Source organism: Neofelis nebulosa, chromosome 4 (genome assembly GCF_028018385.1).
Source record: "Neofelis nebulosa isolate mNeoNeb1 chromosome 4, mNeoNeb1.pri, whole genome shotgun sequence".
In the NCBI taxonomy this organism is placed as follows: domain Eukaryota; kingdom Metazoa; phylum Chordata; class Mammalia; order Carnivora; family Felidae; genus Neofelis; species Neofelis nebulosa.
In genome coordinates, this window is record NC_080785.1 from 30,596,922 (window position 1) to 30,617,571 (window position 20,650).

The 20,650-nt window shown below is 41.4% G+C and overlaps 1 protein-coding gene across 1 annotated transcript; it reads right to left on the reverse strand.

The window, feature by feature from the left end:
• Window positions 1-780: 780 nt before the first annotated feature.
• WNT16 (Wnt family member 16) lies at window positions 781-13,012 on the reverse strand. The gene is made up of 4 exons (XM_058724473.1): window positions 12,499-13,012; window positions 12,074-12,315; window positions 9,840-10,126; window positions 781-3,078 (listed from the first exon to the last, which is right to left on the reverse strand). Exons 1-4 carry the CDS (start codon window positions 12,930-12,932, stop codon window positions 2,614-2,616), a joined length of 1,428 nt encoding a protein of 475 aa, XP_058580456.1. The 5' UTR covers window positions 12,933-13,012; the 3' UTR covers window positions 781-2,613.
• Window positions 13,013-20,650: the final 7,638 nt, after the last annotated feature.

A 20,650-nucleotide genomic window follows, 5' to 3' on the forward strand; every position in this document is an offset into this window, starting at 1 on the left:
CCACCTTGTAGGGCCTGAAGTAGAAGACAACACTGCAGAAGCCAGCCTGTTTAGGCTGGAGCTGGAAAGACCTGAACCGTGGGAACATAGTGTGAGTTTTCAGATCGAGCTCCACGGGAACCAGTCTGGACTCTGGACTCTTCAGTTACTGAGTCAATGCATTTCCTTTAACATTTGTCAGTCTGGGTTGTGTCATCTGTTACTTGCAACACGAAGAGCCCTAAACAATGCAGGCAAAATAGCCTAGATTGAATAGGAACATCTGGGCTCCACAAATTGTATTCCCGAGAGCACCACGGTGCTACCTGCAGCATGACGGGGAGTGGGAAGAAAATGAGCCAAGTCCAGGTTGGCCATCAGTTAAACTGGTGAGAAATTCAAGAATGGCTTCCATAGTGATGCCAGAGAGGAGAAGGAAAAGAAGAAGCCAAAGACACAAAAAGAAGAAGTCAAAGCTTGGGAGTTAGGAGATCCTGCTCAGGCATCCCAGAGAAGAGAGTCTGAGTTGGCATCACTGTCTTCAAGCAATGGCTGCATACTAGCGTTTGGGAATTAGAGGCTGCCTGATTCTACCAATTGGTTGGTAAGGTAATTATGAAAAGTTGTCTAGTTGATAGAAGAAATTGGTTGTTAATGGGAACTATTCTTCCCCTTAAAAAAAAAAAAAGAGTGCTTATTTTAATGCAGATAAAATAGATTTACTGTGCAAAAAAAGGGGGGGCATGAAAATAAGTCTCTCAGGTTATTCTAATCAGCGGATGCTAAAGATTGGTAAACCACTCTTTTAAATAAGTACTATATTTATTCAATTGTCATTTCCGAGATTTTCACTTATAAATAATATTTCTTTGTTAAACTGTAAGGGTCACAATGAAATGTTTAGCCTTGAATTTAATATGAAGCCTGAGACATTTTCCATGGGTTTGCTCTTTTTTGCAAATTATTGCTCTGCCTTGGGAAATAAGATTGAAAGGAAATAGGATGAGAGTTATGGGCAAGGAAACATTTTCTTGGCTTATTATTAGAAAAAGAATATTCTTTCTTTGTCCTTCCTGAACTTAGAAGTTTTTTCCTATAGAATACTGAAATAGTTAACAATTCATAAAAAACATAAGCATCTACATTAAAACACAACCTTAAATGTAGCCCTGTAATTTTTACCAGAAACCTTGTAAAGTATGATGAATATACATGTATGAATACTAAACTTAGAAAGACCATTCAACATTCACATGGAAATGCAGCATTACATACAATATAATAAATATCCAAGATATCAAATACACAAAGTGATCATTGTTTTGATGTAGATTCTTTTATCCAGTTAACACTTTTACTGCATAATTTATTATAATAGCCTTACAAGTTAAACAGAACTAATTAAAAGCAGAATTTAACTAATCTGCTGAAATAACACAATTCTCAATATCTTGCAGCATTTTTTAATCTATAACATGTAAAACTGTCATTTTGACAAGAAAAACACATCCATATAACTGCTCAATTAACTTCTTTTTCAATGTTTAAAAAAAGTCAGAGTTAATAGAATGAAAAGAAACAGAAGCTAATCTTATTTCTGAGATAATTTTATCGCCTTAACTCTTGGGCTTTGGCAATAATGTCTGAAGTTTTAATACATATCATCATATAACTTAAATACTGTATTTACAAAATATATAACTTTTTTAAGCAAAATACTGTACAAAATACTGTCTTACATGTTTAAAGGGTACTTTCCCTTACAATGTATGAAAGCCCTTTATGTTTTTACCTTTAAGTTTCCCACATGCTTTCGAGATCCCTCTCTTCTCCGATATTTCAGAGCTGGGGTTTTAATAGTAGAAACTGGTCTACAATTAAAGAATAAAGCCAAAGATAAAAGATTGCTGTATATCTCACTGAGATTTTTCTAGATAAACCCTCATAGTTAAAAGGCACTTAAAATCCAAATCATACATTTTACGTTCTATGTTTAGATTCTTCCCTTTTGTCACTAAACATCTCTAGCAAACACATTTTAGGGGTACTGTATCAGTTATGAAAATTCTTTTAAATTGCCCTTCTTTTGAAATGCACAAAAGGCAAGTAAGCACCTTCCACTTCTGTTAACTTTTCAATGTCTGTTTCTATGCACAGTATGATTTCTTCACCCAAATTACTGAGAAAATAAATGAGATCATGTTTACTGTTCCTTGCTGCTGTAAGATGCGTCTTTTAAAAACGTCTAACATTAAACCCACCGCTATGGAGTTCCATAACTGAATTCCATAGTCAAGGATCTTATCCTGAGCATGGCCCAGGTCTCCCCGCATGAAGGCTCCTTCTTCTTCTTTCTTGTTTAGGAGACAGATTATCTTCTTGGTAGGTCAATATGTGTTTCCAAACCACCAAAGAATGAACCCAAACCTTGTCAACTTTGGTATCCCCCCACATCCACATGCTCGGTGTGTGACTGGATATCCGTCAGGCAAGGAGAGCGCTGCCGGAGGCCCAAGGGTCTGGGACCTCGGAGGCAGGAGGCGCCTTCCACAGCCCTGCACAGTGGGGAGGCACCTCGGAATGGCACTCCCTTGTTTGGCACTGAGGAGTGGGGCTCAAGGCTGGATGGAGGGGCTACTTGCAGGTGTGGACGTCAGTCATGCTTTCACACCTCCTGCAGCGGACGTAGCAGCACCAGATGAACTTGCACTCGCACCTCTCCACGTGCCTGACCACGTGGGTGTTGTAGCCGCGGCCACAACAAAGGAGGTTGCAGCCGTCCGCGCCCTCTGACGTGCGGTTGCATTCTCTGCCCTGTGTTCCTGGGATCCCTAGTTTCTTGTCCTCTACACAGTAATTGGGAGACTTATTAAGGTAGAGCAGATCATCTTTGCGTATGGGTATCTTCCTCTGATCTTTTTCTCTCCTGCGCATTTTCCTCTTTATTTTGTCTGAGATTTGGACACTGTTTTCATATTTGTCCTTCAACAAATGGCCGATCTTTTCAAAGGAAGACATCGTTTTCCAGCACGTTTTCACAGCGCAGGAGCCGGACACTCCGTGGCAGCGACAGTCTACTGACATCAGCTTGGCGACGGCCTGAAACCAACAGGAATTGCATTAAATATCATTCATGAAGTGTCTTACCCAACAACAGAAGCGCGGCTGACCTCACCACTTCACTTTCTGGGTCCGTGTAGTCCTGCACAAAAACGGTAGTTTTGAACATAAAGGGTCTCTACAGCTGCTTCAGGGTTCCAGTGTTTTGTCGTTCTCCTGACCCTGCAGGGCAAACGTTTCCAAGTGTAATTTAAAGTAGTGGACCAGGCCAATGTAGTCATCAGGGTTGATCTGGGACACCCGAGGGAAACTACTTTTATGTCTATTTTTGTGTTTAATTTCGGGGTGGGAAGATGTCCATGCATGCCTCCATGTTCCTGATATTGCACCTTGCTACTCAGAGTGTAGTTCATGAACCAGCAGCACCAACGTCACTTGTGAGAAACGCAACTTCCCTGGCCCCACTATAGTCCCACAGAATCAGGATCTGCATTTTAATGAGATTCTCAGGGGACTCGTATGCACCTTAAAACTTGAGAAGCACTGACAGGATGGTCATCCTCGCCTCACCAGTGCATAGAAGCATCCGTGGAAACTTTGCAAATAACCAACGCAGTAATCGCTGAGATTCTGATTTACTTGGCCAAGGTGGGGTCCAGGCAGTGGCACGTCCACAAAGCTGCTCAGATGATTCTAACGGGCATCCAAGCATGAGATCTATGCACTGAGAGTTCTCAGGTTTGATCACTGTAAAAGTCCATTACGTTCATGCGGGCTTGGGGTACCGTGTTATCCTTTGGTCACAGACCACATGTGAAACCCTGACTAATCAACTTAAATTGGTCAAAAGGAAAAGGGGCTGGAGAGTGTGGTTGCTCCCAGCAAATTCTTCCCCTGTTGTGGAAAATTAATTCAAAACATATGTCCTATTCTTGATGGATCAGTAGCACCATCCTAACAGAAAAGGGATAATATATATACATAATTTTTCAATTCAAAGTGCTGAGTTTGGTTTATTCAGCCTGAGGAATTAAATGAGATTACATATATCTGTAAGAGTCCATTGCCTGGCACACATTAAGGTCTAAATAAATGCCCCCTTTCCCTGAAGAAGAAGGTCCGGGAAGAGTTGAGAGAAAATTTTACATGGGGCTCACCGTGCAAAAGCAATAGAGAGATTTCAAGAATTTGGGGGTTCTATACTCTTATACAGCAGGCTGGTTAACACAGCTTCCTTCCATCCCTAGAGGACGACAGAGCAGATTAATAAATCGCCGGGGCTAGCTGTAGCGCTGACGGTCTGTCAGCATGCTGGGTAAAATGGGAAATTGATCTGCCCATTCAATAACTTGGAAATTATGTGTGTCATCTCACCAAAGAAAGGAAAACCTCACAGCTTAAATTCCACTTACAGTTCTTATCACGACTCTAAAATGACAGGGGTTTATGTTTTGCCATTTTATACTTAAACCTGACACTGACGTGTTCGTGGAATGTTAGGTTTCCCAAGAAATTAAAGTTTCTGAACTATCTAATGAGATGGACTATTTCGGACAATTTATAATATTTGCAACCTTGAGTGAGAGCATATGGTATTGATTTGTGCAATATTCGATACTTATTAGTGTTGAAAATAATAAACAGAATAATATTTAAACCCTGTCCTTTATGGAATAGAGCACATATGCTCTTTTTGAATTCATAAAACTGAGAAGCAAGTAGCTATGTCTATTTCTTAGTAACTCAGGCAAAAGACAGCTTTCAATGATATGAAAGCAATTTATAAAGTATGGCACACAGCTTAGTTACTTAAATTTATGGCATTTGATATTCACAAAGACTTCCATTCTTTAAAATGTCTCCAGGCAAATAAATGTTCAAATTAATGCAATCTGCCTACTTTTGTTCAGATTTTAAGGGCTTGAAGGATATGAGAAAAAGAGAGCTCAGCTAATGCTAGGCAATAACAAAACAAATTGTCCAAAGAAAGCCAAAAATCTAAGAATGTCTGTTTATGTATTTAAACCTGATCAACATTCCTCACAGTCATCACTTGGTGATTTAAAACTGCCTCTTGCTCAGGATCTTACTGAGGGGCCGACTTTTGTTTCATCAACCAGTTCAGACATCATGTATGGTGTTGCCAATTTGCAAAGCATGGAGGACGGAGTAGATGCTCACCAAATACTTACGGAATAGTTAGTTCCAGCTCACTTGAACAGCTTTAACTCACTCTCTGTTGGTGCTCTGAAGCTGAAGAAAGAACTGAAAACCACCTTAAAGGAGTCACTGCCAGGAGAGTCAATGGCATGGAAAGGTCTTGATCCTAGGGGGCTCTCCTCCGATTCCTCAGCCCACAGCAGTGTTAGGCCACAGAGTTAGGACACATTACCTCCCAGGTTTGAAGGATAAAAAGGTGATATCTAATGATATCACCTGCTGAATTCACATTGGAATTCTGGGAAGATTTTCTTGCTATAGAAAACTAGAATCTTTTAAATACCTGGAGTTAGTTATAACTTTTCAGGGATGATATTTTTAAGTTTTGTTCGATTACCTTTCAATTCCATTATCTTTTTTGTCCTTAACAATAAGTACAAATATGGTATTTTTATCATGTGTATATTTTACATTTATATTTCATTTATTTATATTTTATCCTAAGTTTTATTGTATATATTTTATATTACATATGTTTTACCATATATATTATCATATATATGGATATAGATATAGATATAGACATAGCTATAGATATAGTCTAGGATAGAAAGACAAATAAACATCAAGGAGAAGAATTCCAAAAACTTGACATGAAATTTAAATGATTATAGCCCAAAAAAAAAAAAAAAAAAAAACTTTAAGGAAGAAACTTGGGCAAATAGGGATTAAAATAAAGCAATGTAATTACCATTAGGACAATTTGATGAAATGCAGAGTCCAAGGCAGATCACACACACACACACACACACACACACACACATACAGTTTAACTGCAGAACTTAGTGTTTCTCAGAGAACTTTTTCATAAATTATTTTACTTGATGTAGCTTTACAGAAAGAAATGCCTTGCACACAGTAGGTAGTTAATGAACATGTACTTACATATTATTCCAGTTTTACAAAAGAATGAACAGCATGGTTAAGACACTTGATTTACATAAGGAAAGTTGGTGATATATGATGTAAAGTCTGTATATGCAGCAGGAGAATTTTAGTAGAACAGAGAAAAATGAAAGTGGAAAATGTAGTATATTTAAGGAAATTGCATGAACACTCCAAAAAAAAGTATATTCTGGAGCTTTTCAGCTGGGATTCTTAATTAACATCAAATAGCCGTTCTGAACTGCAGTGATAGGAGCCATTTTCTGCTAACAGGAAAAGTTAGAGAACAGCATTCGTATGAGTAGTATGTGGTTATGAGAAAATTCCTTTCTCTACTCTAGTTGAGTTGTTAAGGTTTATAACGATATTAACAGAGGAATGTTTTGTTAACTATTGCAAACAGATGTGCACATTTTGGTGGAATATTTTTCAACTATGGGAGAGCAATTAGGAGGGTAGCATTCAATTTACTGGGCTCTTTGTGTTAAGTTTTGGTTTGATGAACTTCTATGAAGTGAAATAGGAAAGATGTATCATTAATACTTAATGTAAAAATAGAAACTGCTAAGAAGTGGTCTAAGGAGTGACTGGTCCCACAATTTTGATTCAGAGGTAACACAGCAGGCGATGATTGTTTTCCAGTGTATCGCTTTATCCAAACTTCACAGAAATGACCAAAACAAAACAAAACAAACTATTGTGGAACATTTTGTTATAAACATTTCATTTTGTCAACTATCAGATGATCTAGTTAAGTTTTTAGGAAAACTGTGACATAAGGTTGGATGGTTATATGTAGAATTCCTATTCCTCTGACCCATTTTGTCTCTCTCAGTCCAAAAATATATTTGAACCTGCTGAAAAGCAAAACACTTATGTGTTGTTCAAGTACTTATAAATATTCTTGAAACAGGTCAATGAAAATTTGGGGTTGGGCCCTTCCCACTTTTTTGAGTTACTCATCATAAAACAAATTATGGGGTAGGGAAACTTAAAAGTTTATGAGGTGGACATGGGAAGAATGGAAATATTTTAAGCACACCAAAAGAAATACCCATAAATATTCCAAGTCACATTATTCCCAGAAGTTCTGCCCCTGGAAGACATCACATCATTCTGTTAGCCAATCACCATTCGGCAACATTATTCTTGGAGTCATAACTTTAGGAATGGTGTCAGAAACCAAGTGGGAATCAGAGTATTTAAGGTCAGCGGTTAGAAAATCATCTATCCTGCTCACAGCACTACTAAGCGCCAGTACCCACATTTCTCTGAACGCTTTCCTACATTTTGAGTTTGGGATTTTGAGACGAGGAAAATCAACTCAATTGAATGCAGACCTTGAACTTTACTCAGAAGAATATGCCTATTAGATTAAAATCCTAATTGCCAATCTTAAAAATGGAGTTGATTGTTCTTCCATATTAGATAATAGCCTGGAAACCTGGTTGGTTTTTGTTGTTGTGGTGGGGGGGGGAGGGGAGGGGGGGTTTGGCTGCCAGTGGAAAGAAAAATACAAAATGGTTTTGAATTGTAATATTTCATGAAAACAGACCAACAAAAACTCCAGTCCAGGTAATGTTTTGTAATATTTTAAGACTATGTAGACCAATGAAGAACAAAAATACTCAGTAGAGAAAACTCCAAAATGTACACAAACTGCATATATATGTATAGGCTGAATTATTTTCTGCACGATTAGAATAATAGCAAAAACCTCAGTAATGTGAGAAGATTGTTTTTTGCCAACAAACAGTGGATTAAAATTGATGCTAAATAGTTGTATGTTTTTAATAAACTTGGAATATAAATACTAGTTGAAGATCAAGTGGTTACCGAGGCAAATATTGGTACCTAATTAGAAACAACACACAAGACAGAATAACACTAAATACCTGCCTAATGATACTGATAAAAACACAGAATACTGCAGAGCTTCTCAGAAGTTTAGGGATAGCTTTATTCAGGGAATTAATCATGACATGAATTTCCAAGTTTTGTTTTCTAGCAAAATGTTAAAAATCCCTACAAAATTATTTAAAGAATGATTAAAGAAGATTTAAGATCTAAATTGATAATTAATATACATTTGTGGGTCTTTTTAAAGATATTAATTTGACTTAATGTGTTTCTCATCCTAACTCTAGAGTTTTAAAAACTATGTATTAAGAAACACAAACATATATTTGACCTCTTTTATATTCATATGTTAGAGATAATTTTAAAAATCCTTTAGTGGATAATGTTTACATTGAAGCAGAACCTCATTCATTTAATTTTTTTTTTTTTTACATGGAAAACTTTAAGAAGAGACATGTGCGTAACTGTGGTGTCAGGCAAGAATTACTTTATTAAATTTTAAAATTTCTAAACAAAAATATGAAAAGCCTACCTAGCTATTTACTGACTTGCCTAGTTTCGATTTTGCTATTTTGAATCAATATTCACATTGAATTAAAAATTCAAATTTGAATTTGAAGCGTCATGGTGATAATAACATTTATTGAGATTTGTGTTTTCGCATTATAAACCAGAATGGCTAAGTAAAGAAAGCTGGCTGAAACTTGTACCTATTCTAAGCGGGTTCCATTTATTCACTTTCCAAAAATGTAAAACAAATGTAACATATACTTTAAATATTTCTGACAGATACTGCAACTTGTTTTAATTTATTTCAGGAGAATGTGGCAGATTGCAATGACTACTTTGGGACCTTTACAGGTTATTGGATATTTACAATAATATAGGATATGTGCTGATATTCCTGTCCTAAAAAGATTATCACAACATAGAAAATGTATATTCATAAAAAGGTTTTGACTGTTTTAAGAAACTCACTATGAATTACCAAGTAATTCCCCTATGTTGTAGAACTCAACTTTTATTGTGTCAATATTCATTAAAATAAATATGTTAAAGTTAAACTACAAATTTATTCCATTTTAAGAAAACTTTAGTATAAAACACAGAATTCATAAAAGAGGTTAATTAGATGGTGGTTCTTCAAATTTAATTAAAGATTAAATTAAATCTTTAATATGTATATATTTAAATATCCATATGTTTAATGTATCTAAAGCTTCTTTACATTTATCTGCATTTGTTGTTTTTTTATAATGAATCTGTATCACTTAATAATAAAATAACTAATTCTCTTTAAAAAAGATTTGTTTTACCAAAATATTAGTTAGGAGTTATGAATTCTCTAATGTATCCAAGAATGTTTGCTCGAGAAAGTACGGACACATTGATCACATTATGTTTAGGAGCCATTTCCCACTAAAAATAGATTTAAAGAAATAATCAAAAGTATATTTAAGACGGAATTTGATTTGGTACCATTAGGCAGATCCTGTAGATCTTATTCTGGCTCTATCGCTAAGGGGATGGAACAAAATCACCCAAAGGCATGTGCACATCTGTTATTTTGTAATTAGTGTTCCAGGTAGACAAAATATAAAATCACCAATACATCAATCCCTATCCGATGGAGAACTTAAACTGAATCGATGTAGAAGTCATACATATTGTTTATGTATACAATAAACACACATATATATTATACATATAGATGACATATGTGTTTCTTCCACTACCAGTGTATGTTTTTAAAATCACTTGGACAGATTCATTCAGAAGTGTCATCCCAGTGTTATTTAAAGGCACTAGATTTCATTCCATTTTCTGATACATACCTGCCTTCCGGCTTCATTGTTGTGTAGGTTCATTGCTAACAGAACTTTGCTTTCTTTTCCTGTGGTGTTTCTGATGGGGAAATCTAGGAACTTTCTGCTGAACCACATGCCATACTGGACATCATCGGAGCAGCCCCCCCAGTGCCAGCCTTCACTAGCTGAGCCGCCATTCTGCAAGGTGGTGTCACAGGAGCACTCGGTCATGTTGCCTGCACTGCATGACCTGGTCACAGAATGCACCAGGCCTGCAGCCATCACAGCATAAATAAATGCTGTTTCCTTGGTGCCTAGAACAAAACATAAATTGCTGAATGGAAGAGCCATACCTCCATCTGTTTATGTTCATAACAAAGCCTCTTAACCTCCTTGCAGGAAAGTGATTTTGCAATTACTTTCAATGGATGCTTTAATGAGTACATATTTAGAAAGGACAATTTCATATTGTTTTAGTCTTATAAAAAAGCTACATTAATTTTCAGTATTCCACTTGGGGGCATTTTTATATATTGTACAGCATAAATTGCCCTCATGACAATTAGAATCATCTGTTTATTTTTAAAATTTGAAATGTATGCCAGCACCTAGCTCAGTACTTAATAGACAATAAAAGTTCAATAAGTACATATTGAATTTAAAATCCTTTGCATGGATACAGTAAATGGTAATACAATGCCCAAAGAGTCCAGATTACCTTTATTTTTACATTTCAAATGTGTTCTCACAAAACACAAGCTGAAAAACTTGGTGTGATTTTTGTTTGTGTAAATAATACACGTCAGAATGCAAATTAAAAATAAGCAAAGGCCAAAGCAATCAGTAGATGTTACAGTTTACTTTCACATCAAAGACTGGTCTTTTTTTTTTTTTCCCAAGGATATCATAAACAACAGTCACTGATATTAATATGGAACAGTTAAATATTTTATATAGTGCTAGCTAATCCTTTTACAGTCTTAAAAGCAATGAAAGTCACCAGCAAAGAAATGAAATGTCAGCAGCAAAGAAAAAAAAAATTGTTATAGAAATCTGAGTATATATTTAGCCCACCTGCAATAGAGTTTGAGCTAAAATCTTTGAAAATTAAAGTTCATTAAAACATTAGTAAAATGGGCTAGAAGAGACTCAGCAAATGACCTTTTTTTCTTTTGAGAGAAGATTGGAGTAGAAACAGTTGCATGCCCGTTGTCCAAAAAACCTTTTCAACAGCTGATGTCCCTGAATTTCATCAACTAAAACTTTTCTGCTTCTAATTCTCCTTCTTCTCCTTCTTCTTCTTCCTTCCTTCCTTCCTTCCCTCCTTCCTCCTCCTTTTTTCCCCCCTTCTTCCTTCTTTTTTCTTCTGCGGGGGTGCGGGGAGGGGCAGGCCCCCTTCGGAAAGGCGCGCCGGCCAAAACGCAGCGGGGCAAATGCAATACTTTGGCGGCGATGCGTGCAGGGAGCGGGTGGAGAAGGGTCAAAGGAGGAGGGAGAACGGAAATGAATGTGAAAAACAACAACGAATCTTTCGGCGCCCAGGTTCTAAAATTCTTTGAATCTGCTGATATTCCTAGAACAATCCTGGTTCCCTGAACCTTTATCCCTACAGAGTCACTGGGCACGTGGAAGTGGAACTTTGTTTTACTGCAGCTTCCCGCGCCGCGGGTGTGCTCTCTGGAGGAAAGATATAAAAGGAAAGGAGACCAGAGGGGAGAGCCAAAGTAGTCGCGCTCGGGTTAGCCGCACGTTGAGTTGTCCAGGACATTCCCTTTTACAATCACCATTACTCTGTCTGCCCCGCGCTCCGAGGTGCCAACAAACGTGGGGCTTCGCTGCAATTAGCCCCTTGTCCAAGGCTCGGTGCGCAGCGGAGCTCTTAAATCAAAGCAGATGCGGCGGCAGCATTCCCTGCTGCCGACATCATGTTTCTCCAGCTGGTCACCCACGTAGGGGGGCGCTACGGGGTCCGAGGGGTCGGCGGGGTGGAGTGTCAGTTTTTCTGCAACTCCCGCCGAGCGCCGCGGGACGGAGGAAGAGCTACAGCTCCTAGCGCCCCATTCTGGACCTGGGGAGTCACCCCCCTCCAGGACCGCACCTGCACCCGGGCCTGGTTTCCGTCACCCCCCCAATTCTCGTCCACTAAAGGACCTCTTTTGGGATTGAGACAGCGGCGGACCACGAAAGCACTCCTTCATTTACCGTACTTGGAGGAGTTGTCGCCCTCCATCCTGCGCCATCCCCGAGGGTCCGGGACTTACCGCTGCTCAGCTCGTAGCCAAAGAGGGGGCTGGTGCCCGGCTGGGCGGTGGCGGTGACCAGGCAGTTCCATCTCTCGTGTCTGAACTGGCTCCTGCACTCCTGAATGCCCAGCCGCGCGCCCTCTCCGATGCTCGGCAGCAGGTACGGTTTCCTCTTGCACAGCTCCTTCTGGCGGCTGTTCAGCGGCAAGTTGGCGCAGCCCAGCTTCTCCGGAACCCCAAAGGAAGCGATGCCCAACCACCTGTAAGACACCGCCGCCCCTAGCGTGAGCCGCTCCCCAGCTCTCCTCTCCGATCCCAGGTGTTTTGCCAAATTTTGGGTCATCCGCCCTAGGGTCCCCGGCCCTGCTCCCCCGCGTCAGCTGGAAGTCCCCCGAGGCTGGGCACCCCTTTTGCCACAACCGCCGTGCCGCCCCCATACTCACATCCAATTTCCCTGGGCTCCGCAGGGGAACAGCGCGAGCAGGGCTGCCCACAGCGCGCACAGGCGGGACAGTCCCAGGAGCGCCGCTCTGTCCATGGCCCCAGCATGGAGTCCCCCAGCCCCAGCCGCTCCACTGCTGCCCTCTCTGCCCAGAGGCCCGCCAGGCCAGAGGTCAGTTCCCCAGAACCAAGTTGTCCCTCGCCCCCTCTCGCCCTGTGAGACAACATAAAAAGAAGGCCAGCGGTGGTAGGGGCTCTCAGCAGCCTTCCCCTCGCTTGCAGGGAGCAGTTGAAAGGAGGTGGAGAAAGGAGCTTGGGGCCCTCCTCCCGCGCGGAGCTGGAGGTGTGCAAGAGGTGCAGGAGCGTCCCTCGCCGAAATAGGTGAGAAACTTCTGTTGGTGTAGCTGTCTCCATCGCCCCCGGCCTCTCCTCCCATCTCCTCCCCCTGGCCGCGCCTGGAGCCTGATTGGCCCAGCCTCGGCCCCGCATCTCATCATCCCCGGACCTCAAGCTCCCATTGGCTGCGAGCGGGCTCCGCGGGGGGCGCTCGGGCCCGCTGCTCCGGGACAGCGCGTCCAGACCCGGGTGTGTTCATGACCTTTCCTCCTGTCGCGGTCTTCTAAGAGCGGGTCTCGGCGGGAGGGGTATTGATTCAACCCGAAGACTGCCAGGGCCGCTTCTGTCTTAGCAACCCTGGGGGAAGGCGTGGGTCGAATGGGAGATGTTTGAGTTCCACCCACCCCACTCGCATTTGGATTAATTACCCTCTGGGTGGAGTGGCTGGAAAACCTCACTGCCCCCGTTTCTTTCCTCTCCCTCACCTCACAGGAGAGTAATCTTTTTGAGTCAGAGTTGGTACCAAACAAGTTGACCTTTCAACACTGCTCGAGGTCTCAACGTGTCAGGAGACTTCAGATGGGTGAAATGCTGTCAGGCTTGAGGTCGTCGTCATTTAAATAGACATTTATTTATTTTTAGCGAAAGAGAAGATTCTGGCCTCCTATCTAACCTACCATATTTACATGGTGTTATGCGATTTCGTTTTCCCGGTCTGTCTTCCTTTCTGCCGTCTTTGAGAGCATTGTCAGAAGACGGAGGAGAGAGACAGAATGTGCGAGAGAGCTTCTGGGGAGCTCTAGAGTAGATGAGGGTTGCGTCCCTGCCCTTATCGCCACTCCTCATTGTGGCTCACGTGGAGACCTTGGACAAGGCTACACACGGAAGACAGTTTAAAAAGTTACTCGGTAAACGCTTCATGTTTGCCCAGTACTGTGGGAATTTATAGACAGTGTCCCTTCCCTCAAGTTCACAAACCAGCCACAGAGACAAGTCTAAAACAAAAGAATTTGAGATTTCAGTGAAGGAGAGCATAGAATCCAGTGAGGCACTCTAGAGCCAAAGAGAGTTGGGAAGCCAGAGAATGTATGGTGCCCGGCAGTTTAGGAAGGCTAGGGAACCAGTGATTTTCAGGATAGAAGATCTCTGGGACGGTTGGGAAGGCAAGCTGGACCTGCTCAGCCGTCGTATCCAACAGTCCTGCCTCGCCTGGTTGGTGACATGAAATGTTTCTGAGAGGTGTCACCTGCTCCCCAGAGGACTTCTGAAATGGTAGTAAATTCTCAGGGTGGACCTACCAGACTTACTCAGATAAAAGATTGGCTTTCCTTTGCTTTGTCCTCAAATAAAGGATTTTATTTGCTGCATGTCTCCTCCATCAGCCCAGAGCAATAAAAGCTCACTGAAATTCCCATCCCATCCCATTCATGCCTTTATCCAACAAATATTTGTTGAGCGAACACTATGTACCAGGTCCTAAAGCCACATTGTAATTTTTAGAGAGTCAAGTTGATGATAGGGTGTAGTTACTGATCCAGACATATTTTGGCTAATGGCTAGTGGCCTCTCTCAAAATCAGAGCCTTCATCCAAACTCACTTTATTCTGTGAGCCTCTCCAGGGGGATCATGGAGCATTTTCTGCTGTATCCCCGCCATTGGGCCCAGCACATGAAATCTTGGTTTTGAACAGAATTTATTGAGTGGATTAACATGATGAGGAACGCCCTGAGTGCATACCTAAGTGGTCTAAATGATGAAATAAGAGAAGTGACTTCCTTTTTGGGGGGAATGGGGGAGGGGAGAACATTAATACTTAGGGATTATTCTGTCCATACCTCTAAAGCAAAGGGTATTTATTTCCAAGAGTTGATGGAGCTGAAGAAATACACTTTTCATTCAATGAACAGACATTGGAGTGCCTTTTTTTTTTTCTCTGCCAGACTTTTATGCACGGAGAGTCTGATGAGTGCCTCTAGTATTCAATCTCTTACTCTCACTTTGTCTCTCTCTTCTCTCTCTCTTTCCACACATAATTTCAACCCTCCCAAATTGGTACTCATTTTATAGATTCAAAAATGAATTGGAGCTGTTAAAAACTTGCTCAAGGTCACTCAAGTAAGTAGTAGAGTCAAAAATAAGTCTTATTAAGGGGCACCTGGGTGGCTCAGTCAGTTGAGCGTCTGACTTCGGCTCAGGTCATGATCTCACGGTCTGTGGGTTCGAGCCCCACGTCGCGCTCTGTGCTGACAGCTCAGAGCCTGGAGCCTGCTTCCGATCCTGTGTCTCCCCTTCTCTCTGCCGCTCCCCCGCTCTCACTTTGTCTCACTCTGTCTCTCAAAAATAAATAAATGTAAAAAAAAAAAGTCTTATGGTAGCGGCTTGTTCTTTCCACCTCAATAACCTAATTCGCATCTTTCTTTCTTTCTTTCTTTCTTTCTTTCTTTCTTTCTTTCTTTCTTCTTTCTTTTTCTGATTAAATTCCACATCACTGGGCCTCAGGGGCTAAATTTGTCTTTTGTGTTCCATGGTTCTTCATATCACAGTTCACAGATCTCTCCATCAGAAGAGTTCGTCTGTCCTCTGAACAACCCACGGTGGGTTGCCTTGAAGTGGATCTCACTGAGGCAGATGTCCGTCCACCTGGGTATCCTGCCGCTTGCCCCCTCCTCACTGTCTGGTTTCTGCAGCCGAGGCAGAGCAGTGGGGAGAGCAGTGGGTGAGTTGGGTGACTGAGGCGCCAGTCAGTCAGTTGTACTCTTAGGCAATTCATTTCAACACTGAGTCTCAGTTTTCTCACCTTTAAGATTATAAAAAGCTCTCCTTCAGATCTGAAGCGCCTACTAGCATTCCCATAGGGCTGGAGGGAGGGAAGTAGTGGGAGTGTGTGTGTGTGTGTGGGCAGGGGTAATGGGGCGTGGGAGACTGCATTTGCGAGTGGATTTATAACCCCAGGAGGAGGAAGCCTTTAGTCATTGACAAGGGCATGTCTACTTGAGTGATGGCCCAGTTTCCAGGGTGACACAGGCTAGACTTTTTGGGCCCCTATCCTGCACCTTCAGTTCTACTTTTCCTTCTGAGTTTCAATTAAAATGAATTCTTTTAATTGCAAAAGTCTTTTTAAATGGTTGAACTTTAGGGGTACCTGGGTGGCTCAGTTGGTTAAGCGACCAGCTATAGCTCAGGTCATGATCTTGCAGTTCGTGGGTTCAAGCCCCACATCAGGCTCTGTGCTGACGGCTCAGAGCCTGGAACCTGCTTCAGATTCTGTGTCTCCCTCTCTCTTTGCCCTTCGCCTGCTCGGGCTCTGTCTCTCTCAAAAAATAAATACACATTAAAATTTTTCTTTTAAAAACGGTTGAACTTTAAAATACAGTATAATCTAAGGCTACCTGCGTGTCTCAGTCAGTTGAGCGTTTGGCTCAGGTCATGATCTCACAGTTTACAAATTTGAGCCCTGCATCAGGCTCTGTGCTGACAGCTCAGAGCCTGGAGCCTGCTTCCAATTCTGTGTTTCCCTCGCTCTCTGCCCCTCCCCCACTCGTTCTGTCTCTCTCTCAAAAATAAATAAACATTAAAAAAAATTTTAAAAATTAAAATAAAATACATTATAATGTTATCAGGCCATATGAAATTTATTTATATATTTTTTTATTTTTTTAGAGAGTGTATGTGTGCATGCAAGTGGGGGAGGGGCAGAGGGTGAGAGAGAGAGAGAGAGAGAGAGAGAGAGAGAGAGAATCTTAAGCAGGTTCCATGCCTGGCATGGAGCACCATGCTCACTGTGAGATCACGACCTAAGCAGAAATCAAGAGTCAGATGCTCAATTGACTGAGCCACCCAGGTGCCACGATATGAAATTTTATTTTGAGGGTAAAGGAAATTACAGATATTTTATTTATTCTGGAATGTGAAAGTGAGGAGTTCTTTTATAATCTAATTTATATCTCTAATAGAATATGGTTTATGTCTCCTATCATTAATGAGGATTATACTATGTAGAGAAAAATAAATGATGGGTCAAATCCAAACATATATATAACCACACATTTCAAATTGTTAATTTTTTAAGCAGCAAGCAGGAGCCTTGTTTCCTATTTATTGTTTACAATTCATAATTTGGAGAGAGGACACACTGTTAACAGGCCAATAGAATATGACCTGATGTTTTACTATGTGACGCAAGCTATCTAAGCTTCAGGTACCCATATCCGTAAAACGTTGCAAAGATTTTCTCATTCATTGTTCATAAATACAAACTTTACTATGTCATCTCATGATCTGAACCCAGCTACCTAAAATTTGATTAAGGCTAAGAAAATCACCATGTGACTCCAAGTTTGCACAGGTCATTGAAGCATCTATGCTGTCTTGATTCCGTAAGGAGAATGTGTATAATGAACCCATTTTCCTAGCAGGGGTTAGGGGTTTTGAGCTATATTCCAGAAGAGGGTGTTTAGGAGGGGGAAAGCCAGATTTCAAGCATATTCATTCACTCAAGAGAGCTCTCTCAAGGGACTGAATCTGTCATAATGGGGGCCCTCATTGACCAGCTGGGCCAACTGCACCAGATAAGGAGCTGGCTGGCAATAAATCCTACTGCCCACTCAGGACTGTTGTAGATTATTCGTTGTAGAACCGAGAGGACCCTGTTCTTTCTGGTAGTTTTCTCTCAGTCCCTGGGAAACTCAGCAAAAAAGTCTGCCTGCACAGATACGCCTTGGACTCTGCCTCTGGCAATCCATCAGAGAACGAGACTTCTAAGGACCCTGTTGTAAGAATTTCTGCTCAGATCACAGAGACTTATGTACTGGAAACTGATACCAGAAGCACCCAGCTGGTCTTAACTCCCATGATAGAACAGAAGACCAGAGGTGACTTTTTACATAACTGGGTCCCCATCCATTCTATTTTAAATTCCACCTGGATGCTACCAGTGTGGAACAGAGCACAGGCCTGTGAATACTGGCTCTCAGGCGGGGGGCGGAGAATGATATTCTGGACATCCTGCTGTCCTTTGGGGGCCCAAAAGGCCAGAGAGGAAGTCAGACTCAGAGCAGCAGAGGTGATGCCGGGGGCACAACCAACACAAAGAAGGGTGGAGAAAGGATGCTGTCTTGCTTTTTAAATTTCCGCAAGTATGAGAGTGAAAATCTTTCGGCTACTAGTCCTAAAAATCAAGGTTGAGGGAGAGAAGTGGCCTATCTCTAGTGGTAATCTCTTTGCAAGGAGGGAATACAAGTAAAACACCATCACTGACAAATGAGAGTGGTCACTCTTGCCTCAGGGCACAGGTAAGCAGAACACACAAAACTGAAATACGGGAGGATGTAGCTTTCTCAGTCTCTCTTTTCAAAAGTTGTTTTTTGAATTTTGTAAAACAGAACAACTCAATTGGTGAATAATTACTGATTTTAATAAGTTATGAAGAAAATGACTTCAACCATCTGGCATTTAGTTTTTAGAGTACTATTTTTAAGGTGATCACTGGGCTGTCTCTAATGGAAAAAACAAATCTTCTCTTTTTTTCCATTTTACTAAAATTGAGCAACCTTAAGGGCACCTGGGTGCCTCAGTCAGTTAAACGTCCAACTTCAGCTCAGGTCATGATCTCATGGTTGGTGGGTTCGAGCCCCACGTGGGGCTCTGTGGTGACAGCTCAGAGCCTGGAGCCTGCTTCGGATTCTCTGTCTCCCTCTCTCTCTGCCCCTCCCCCACTCTCTCTCTCTCAAAAGTAAATAAACATTAATAAATAAATAAATAAATAAAATTAAGCAACCTTAAATTTTAAGGGAGAAAATTTGGAGGAAGTGTCCTTTAGAAACTTGCCCGTTGTCTATCTCATTCTAACTGCTAGGTCAAATAATTACACTTGATTGTTAGGATGTAATAAATATTTGGCCAATAAAAGACCATTTAAAAATCAGCCCAGGCTGAAGTTGCTTTTGCTTTTTTTAAAATGTTTATTTATTTTTGAGAGACAGAGCATGAGTGAGAGAAGGGCAGAGAGAGGGAGACACAGAATCCAAAGCAAGTTCTAGGCTCTGAGTGTCAGCACAGAGCCGGACACGGGGCCGGAACCTACAAATCGTGAGATCATGACTTAAGCCAAAGTTGGAGGCTTAACCGACGAAGCCACCCAGGTGCCCCTGAAGTTGTTTTTGGATTCAAGCTTGCTGTTCACATTCCACCACTCACCACTGTCCTCATTGTGGGTGGGATGCATGTTCAGGTGTTTAAGTATGCCCAACCAATTAACAGCATTTGGGATTTACCTGGGTCTCTGTCTTCACATGGAGGTGAATCACATTTTTAAAAAGTTTTTAAGCTTTATTATTTATTTTCAAAATAAATAATAGAGAGAGAGAGAGAGAGAGAGAGAGAGCATGAGCAGGGAAGGGGCAGAGAGAGGGAGAGAGAGAATCCCAAGCATGCTCTGTGCTGCCAGTGCAGAGTCAGACGTGGGGCTCGATCATGACCTGAGCTGAAATCAAGAGTTGGTTGCCTAACCAACTAAGTCACCCAGGCGCCCGGAGGCGAATCACATTTAAACTTGACTTTAATGTTTTCACTTACCTGACTGAAATCCTTCACAATTTCTTATTTACTCCTTTAAAAAAAAAAAAAAAGTTTATTTTGAGAGACAGAGAGAGTGTGAGCAGGGGAGGAGCAGAAAGGGAGGGAAAGAGAGAAAATCCCAAGCAGGCTCTGCACTGTCAGCACAGAGCCCTATATGAGACTCAAACTCATGAAACTATGAGATCATGACCTGAGCCTAAATCAAGAGTCAGATGCTTAACCGACTGAGCCACCCAGGCTCACCCTTGTTTATTCCATTTTAAACACTTTGGTTTGACTTCTAAATCCTTCATTCAGGATTTGTCTATAGCAGTCATTTCTTTCTTTTTTTTTTTTAACGTTTATTTATTTTTGAGATAGAGAGAGACAGCATGAACGGGGGAGGGTCAGAGAGAGGGAGACACAGAATCTGAAACAGGCTCCAGGCTCTGAGCTGTCAGCACAGAGCCCGACGTGGGGCTCGAACTCACCGACCGCGAGATCATGACCTGAGCCGAAGTGGGCCGCTTAACTGACTGAGCCACCCAGGCGCCCCTAGCAGTCATTTCTGATGAAATTCACTCAATTTCAGCACATGTATTCATCCTAGACAGCCCAATTTCTTTCTCCTCTTTTCCATGAGCAGGGGCTGCATATTCCCATTTCGATTTCTTGAGAAGCACTGCCTCCATGCCTAAATTTTCTTCTCTTTCCTTTTTCATGTACCCAAACCCACCTACCCATCCTTTGAGTCATACCACTTTAGGAAGCCTTCCACAGTTGACCGTGTTAATGTATTGCTTTGTCCAATTCCTACATCATCTGAGGTACCTACCAGGAAATTTGTCACGTAATTAACTTTTGCTCTCTGATAGTTTTACGTGCTTTAATTGTAAGTCACCAAATAGATTGTAAATGTCTTCAAACCAAAAAGTATGAGTAACTTTTTTTTGCAACCTCCCTTCTCCCATTGCCCGTAAGGCTGAGTGCGTATTAGGCATTCAATAATGATTGTGTGGTTGCTGTTTTAACTGACAAGGAATTTCTCATAACAGTGGAATCAATAAAGCATTAAGTTGAGAGCTGTCAGCATTGACATAATCTACTCGTTTACCACTTTTCAACTGGAAATTTGCCAAGACTTGTACCTAGTACATTGCATGAGTATGTGCCACATGATTTGCTCAAGTTCCAAGGGGACCACCAGATGGCTATGTCTAGAGTGTTCACAGCTTCAGTTTCGGCTCGTGTTAAAATCAGTA